The 6,355-nt window shown below is 52.3% G+C and overlaps 1 protein-coding gene across 1 annotated transcript; it reads right to left on the reverse strand.

The window, feature by feature from the left end:
• Nucleotides 1–807: 807 nt before the first annotated feature.
• On the reverse strand, nt 808–4,902 carry TMEM37 (transmembrane protein 37). Its single transcript, XM_036387242.2, is given in 3 exon segments — nt 808–3,538; nt 3,541–4,042; nt 4,850–4,902. Coding segments are annotated over 3 exon segments (591 nt in total). The 5' UTR covers nt 4,871–4,902; the 3' UTR covers nt 808–3,470.
• Between the last annotated feature and the right edge of the window lie 1,453 nt (nt 4,903–6,355).

Below are 6,355 nucleotides of genomic sequence, written 5' to 3' on the forward strand. Positions count from 1 at the left end.
GGAAAAACACAGTCCAGGCAGGAAATTTCCCTAGCTAGCATGCCCTGTATCAACATTTCCTTATTCTTATCCACAGGCAATGGCTTGTGTACAAGTGTCCAATTAAAGTTAGTAGCTAAGTCTAAACGGCTCATTAGCAAGAAGTGATGTTCATTACCCTGCTTTTAAGAGATGTTAAACTGAGACAGGCCAACGACCTCTCCTGTTGGAAAGAGAACACCAGGTGCTAATTAACTTGAGATTACATAAACTAATTCAGTGGTGTAGCTGGGAAGCTCTTTTCCTGACACTTAACCAAACCTGCTAATACAGTGAGCTCTGAGAAAAACAAATACATTTGTACTCGGATACCACTCCTTGCAGGCCAAACAATCAGAGCTGAGGAAAAGAGCAAGGATGCTTCAGACACGGGGTGCAGTGTGGGAACAGGAAGGTGAAGGACACAGGAAAGAGCTCTTTAGCTGGTAAACAGAGCACATGCAACAGCAGGAAGTCATTAAAGCGCCTACAAGGTTATCTCAAATTCCCACGAAGAAACACAGCTGACTGCCCTTCTTGTTTTGCAAGACAAGAAAGCAGTGCTGGCTTCTTGGGCTGGTGCAGACACTTGGGAGGGAGAAGGAGAGGGGAGTGTGCAGTGGCCTCAGTTCCCTTGGTCAGAGCTTGGCAGAGCACCAAGCAGTCATTTCTTCATCAGTTTAGCTGGGCAAACACATAGAATGGTGCCTGGGAGATTATGTAAAACCTCCCTCATCCCCTTAAATCTGCATCCCAATATTGAAAGATTAAGAGAGTGAATTACAGCACTTATTTCAAACCAGTTTATTTAACAAACTCCAGGAATATTGCTTGACACTTCTAAACGCTTCAGAAAATGAACAGTGACCCACTGCTGCACAGGTTGCTCTATATAAGAATCTCCAAGACAATCAACTCTGTTTTGTATTGAGCAGTACTATACAAAAAAAAAACAGTTGGAAAAAAAAATTACTCCATTTTCCCCAGAGGATTCCCTACCCCCAACAAAAGGCCTCTTCTTCAGCTGGCAGAGGGCATCCTAAAAATCATTCACAATTGCACCATGTCTAGGGTGAACTCAATGGCCAATTGTCCAGTCTCCCTCTAACCCAAGCAGGAGGCACCAGCCTGGAACCCAGTCTGGCTGTGGCTGCCTTCCAAGGAAAGGGATGGAGACACAGCCTCCTGCTAGCATGAGGAAATGTACACTCAGAAGTGATTTCCAAGTCTGGATGTCACCAAAGTGTCACTCTGAAGTTACACTCGTGTTTCTAGACAAGCAATAAACACCCTTACATATAGGGGAACTGTCCTGCCTGACATGGGCACCCCCAGGAACCACAGCTGAATCACTGGTTAGTTAAGGTACTCCTGGTACACCTGGTGACACCAAAGTGCAACAGTTTGGGACCAGAACTTGCAGGGTCTCTTTGGCCTAAATGGCTCTGCTAAAGCCAACAGCACAGGCTCACACAAGCAGGTGCAAGTTGAGCCCAGCAGAATGTCTTCAACAGTGCCATTCAGCAAGTCAAAGGCACATTCACACACAGACAGTCACAGTGAGGTTTTCCAGAGACACAGGCACAAGTCCTTGTCCTTGAGAAAGGGCCAAGAAACCCCATCAAAGCCCCAAACCTCACAAGAGCTTCGGGAGCTGTCCGGGTAGCACAGCTCTGCATCATGCTGACAGAAAGATGAGCAGATTGATGTGCAAAAGTACAACTGGCACTGTCCAGAGCAAGCCAAGTCTGAACCTGCATTGCAAAATGGGCTTAGGAGTGTTGTCTTAAGAAGTTACAGAAGTCCAAGGAGGAATGGAGACTGTCCTGAAAGCAAGCACAGGAGCACATTCATCAAAGTGTGGTACATTCCAGCTCAGGCACAGCTTAAGATTCTTAGCTTTCAAAGACAAAGCTGTTTACTCATGGCTCACGTACGCAGGCTTTTTGACCTCTGTGCTATGATGCATTTGTTTCAGGTGAAAAACTGTGTCAAACTTGTTGCACAGGAAACTAAAACCTTGCTCAACAGACAAGGTACAGGGATGAAACATGTAGAAACATTTGTTCTAAAACAAGGATATAAGCAGCTTCACCGGTGGATACAAAGCAAACAGTAAACCAGAAACCCTGAAATACTCTGAAGACATTTTAACTGTGAGCAACTGAGTGCTGTGTGTTGGACAGGGAGAACACATGTAGGGCAAATGAGGTCTTCTCTCCTTTTACGTAAGACACCATGGAGAACTTCAAAGCTGTAGCAATTTTAGAGATCTTGACTCAGACATTGGCAGGAGGAAGGCCAGCCTTAGTACAATAATTTTGGCCAGGTCTCTCAACATTTCTACCAGTGGTGACAGATTAGAGCTGCACCCATCAGCCCCTCCTTAGGCAATCACGGGCTGCTTCTCCTCCCAGGCTCACTGTTAGTCAGAAAAGGACCTGATCTAGTCAGGAGGATCTAGGGCTTTCTCCACCCACAAGAAATGCTACAGGAGGCTCAGCTACAGGATAAGCACTGGAAACTGTGATAACCAAAACACATGCCAGAAGCTGGGGTGGTCTCTGCATGGTGTGCCAGCCACAGCAGCCCATGAAGCCTCTGCAGAGCTTGTCCCTCTTGCCCCAAAAAACCCAAGAGCAATGCCCTGTTACCGTAAACTGTGCAAGGGTTGTGAGACAGTCAGTTTGGTTGACCAGTTGACACATGTCCTTCAGGGGTGACAGGAGAGTGGTGACACAAACACAGGGACATGCACTGCTGCCTGAGGAAAGCAGCACATCCCTTCCCTCTACACCTGCATCACCCAACACCTACCCCTGGCCCCAGGTCAGCAACTCTGTCTGAAGTGTCCCCAAAAAACTGACCAAGAACAGAACAGATAAAGGGAACGTGCCTGAAGGAAACAAAACCTGTGACCAGATCAAGTTCTGTGTGCCTTCTCTATTGAAAGAAAAATGAAGAAGTAAGATCCAGTAAAGAGTTTCAGTGCTCCACACCAGTGAGCATGGCCAGGCAGAAATCATCTGTCCCTGAGGCAAAACAAACCCATGAGACACACCAAAGCTGTATCACACTCTTCACAGGCTCCAGAATATGAGGAAAAGTACAGCAGTACCGGTGTTGTGCAAGCCTCAGGTCAACATGTGGGATAGAGTGCAGTCTTCCAGGTCTCTGCATGTTTAGCAGGACGTCGTCTGCTTTGATCCACTTCTCCAGAAAACCATACTGCAGGAGCAGCCAGTCCCAGTCTCTGCTTGGCTGGTGCTGCTCAGCTCTCCACGCTGACCAGTGGGTGGGTACATCTTCTACAGGCATCAAGACTGACTCACACTTCCCCTCCTTGCACACAAATTAAGACAGGGCATCCGTTTCAAACTTCATTAGACTCTCTTTCTTCCAGTCTAATTGGCAAAGCTGATTGCACAAAGGCAGAGGTACATCCCTTGTGCCTAGATTTTGCCTACTCCATTCCTGAGGTGTGTGAGGCTGTTGATGTGAAGTCCGCTGATTCCGTTAAGAAGAAGAGGAAGGCAGCAATGAACTCACACCAGTATGTCAGCGTGAAGCCTGTGAAGGTGAGGTGATCCTTCACCAGGATGGAGAAGCTCAGAACACCGGTGGCTGACAGCAAAAAGGAGACGAGGATGAGAACGGAACCCATTGCCCATTTCCGCCTTGCATTGGCATCATCACAGACTTGGGACACCATCAGCAGCTCCAACCCAAATATGGCAACCACAACAGCAAAGGACACCATGCTCCTGATGGGAATCACCCCCACGCTCAGCCCCTCCACCTGGGCCAGCCTGAGGTCTGTGACACACTTCAGGACACTGTCGTTGCCAAGGGTGCAGAAGTGCCACAGTCCGAAGAGCTGCCCCCTCGCAAAGAGCCAGCGGCCATCGCAGATGGAGATGGATGACAAGACCACGGCTATGGCCACGCACAGGATGATCAGGCTCCTGATGAGCGTCTCAAAGAAGGATTTCTGTGGTCTCCGGTGTGCCAGCAGCTGCTGCACCTGAAAGGAGAGCGTGAGGAAAAAAATGTAACAGAGTTAACAGTGCTACTTCGGGGTGAAATGAAGCCAAAGGGACAAAGCTGTGGGATTCAGCATTTGAAAATATTTACTTGTGCACATCAAACTCCTTCTCGCAGGGGAAGGCTGTACACAGGAGAAAGGAAGGGTGGGTGAAGTTCTCCCAGTTCCCTGGCTGCACAAACAATGCTCCCACGTCAAGACCGGGATCACAAAAGCTCTTGGCTGAACCAGGTCCCTGCCCCACGGTCTCGCGGCACAGCCTCCTGCTGTGGCCGGGCTGGAGGAAGCCACCAGCCCCTGGGAGGATGGAGGCCGGTGGCTGGGACGGGGGAGGCGGCAGCAGCGGGCTGGGGGGTCTCCTAGTTCCCAGCACTGCCCTCCTGAGCTGCAGGCAGCCGGTCCCTCCTCCTCCGGCCGGCAGCAGCAGCGGCCCGGACCTCGGTCCTCACCCGGGGTCTCACGGCTCAGCTACCCCTGGAGTTGGGGGGGGAGAGGGGGGGGAATCTTCGGCTGCAGCCCCCGCGGAGCCGCCTGGGCAGCGCACTTCCCCTCCTGACCGACACCCTCCAAGTCACCCGAGATGTGATGGAAAGTCGAGCCAAGAGCCCCCAGCCCCCTCGGAGAGCCACGTGCAGCGGGGAGGGGGAGCCGCGGCCCCGGCCGGAGAAGGCGGGAAAGGGAACCGGGCCGGCTGCGCCCCGCTACTCCGGGCAGGGTGGGAGCGACCCCGGCCGCGCAGGGCCGGGCTGCGGCAGCAGCCCCGCGGCGGGAGAGCGGCGGACGTACCTGCGCCCCGATGGCCGTCATGCTGCCGGCGGCGCCGAGAGGCGCGGGCGGGCTGCGGCCGCCGCTCTTTATCTCCCGGAGGGCGGAGGGAGGGCAGCACCCCCCGCCCGCCACGCCCGCGGGGCCGGGGCGCCCTCCGGGCCCCCCCGCGGCTGAGTCAGCAGCGCGGCCCCGACGGGCGGAGCCGGGCCGGGCCGAACCGAGCAAAGCGGAGCGGAGCGAGGCTGCTCCCCTGCAGCCGGCGCTGTGGCCGGGCACGGACCTGCCCGAGCCCGCTGCAGAGCGCGGCTGGCGGGCGGGAGGTGCGCGGGCGGTGGCGGTGCCGCTCGCCCGCTGTAGCCTCACCCCGTCCCGTGTCCCCGCGTGTCACCGGGGGCTCGCGGGGTGCCCTGCCGCCAGCAACAGCCTGTGCTGCCGTGCCGGTGCCGAGCGCTGGGGCACGGGGAGGCTGCCCCGGCCCTGCCCGCTCGCCCGGAGCCTCCGGCAGCGTCTCTGATGGGCTGCCGTGACACCCGGCCCCGGAGTCCCCTGTGGGTACAGGAGCAGCCCGTGCTGCCCTCGCTGCCCGGGCCCCGCCGGGGTTTGTTCCCGGAGCCGCTCGGCACCGGCTCCGGTGCGGCTGTGGCCTCGCACCTTGGGCTGTGTGCGGCTCTTATCGCTACCAGCCTGCTCTGCCTTACCTATCTCTACCTGTACTGTCAGCAAAAACCTCTCTGCTCATAAAGTTTTACACCTTAGCTCTTTTTCTCACTCATGTATTGCCATCCTCTAATGAATTACCGACTACTCTACTTTTTTTTTTTTTTTTTTTTTTTTTTTTTTTTTTTTTGTCTGAAACCGCTTTTAAAAAACCCAAGAAAGCTGGGTGTTGCTGTGTCATCAGAAACTCTTGTTTTACTGCCAAAATCTGATTCTGACTCCAGCAGAGTCTGAGGTCCAGTGGACAGCCCCACGGGTCGTTGTTCCGGGCCTCCCTCATATTCACAATGGTCAGAATTTCGGCCATTCCCTTTCTTGCCAAAAGGCGTTGGAAGGATCTCCTTCTCCAAGATGGAGTGGTAGAAGTTATTGTTACTTTACCCGTCTTGCACTTCAATTTCTGAACTAATCATCTGTCTATACAGATTGTCTCATTATTTTAATCTCTATGCAATTTCATAAAGGCTTGCTGTGCTTCCTTTAAAACACCATTTATGTCTGCTGTGATCTGTCTGAGGTGTTTTCTGTAACACTTGCTACCAAGAGTGAGAGTTCTGAACAACATTTACTTTAGTTTTCATATTTTAATTTTAAGGATAAATGTGGACCTCTTTAATTCTCTCCTCCTGCAGAATCTTTTGTTTAAATGTTTCTCTACAAAGTTGTATACAATGTTAGATTATATTTCTATCAGACACAGAAATGAGATTTTCTCCTTTTGCAACTCAAGGCAAATCTTTGCTAAGTCTGTTGTCAAAACTTATCTTGTGGGTTTGTGGTCAATGCTATACCTTGTTTCCTGAATCT

This window comes from Molothrus ater, chromosome 7 (assembly GCF_012460135.2).
Source record: "Molothrus ater isolate BHLD 08-10-18 breed brown headed cowbird chromosome 7, BPBGC_Mater_1.1, whole genome shotgun sequence".
Lineage (NCBI taxonomy): Eukaryota > Metazoa > Chordata > Aves > Passeriformes > Icteridae > Molothrus > Molothrus ater.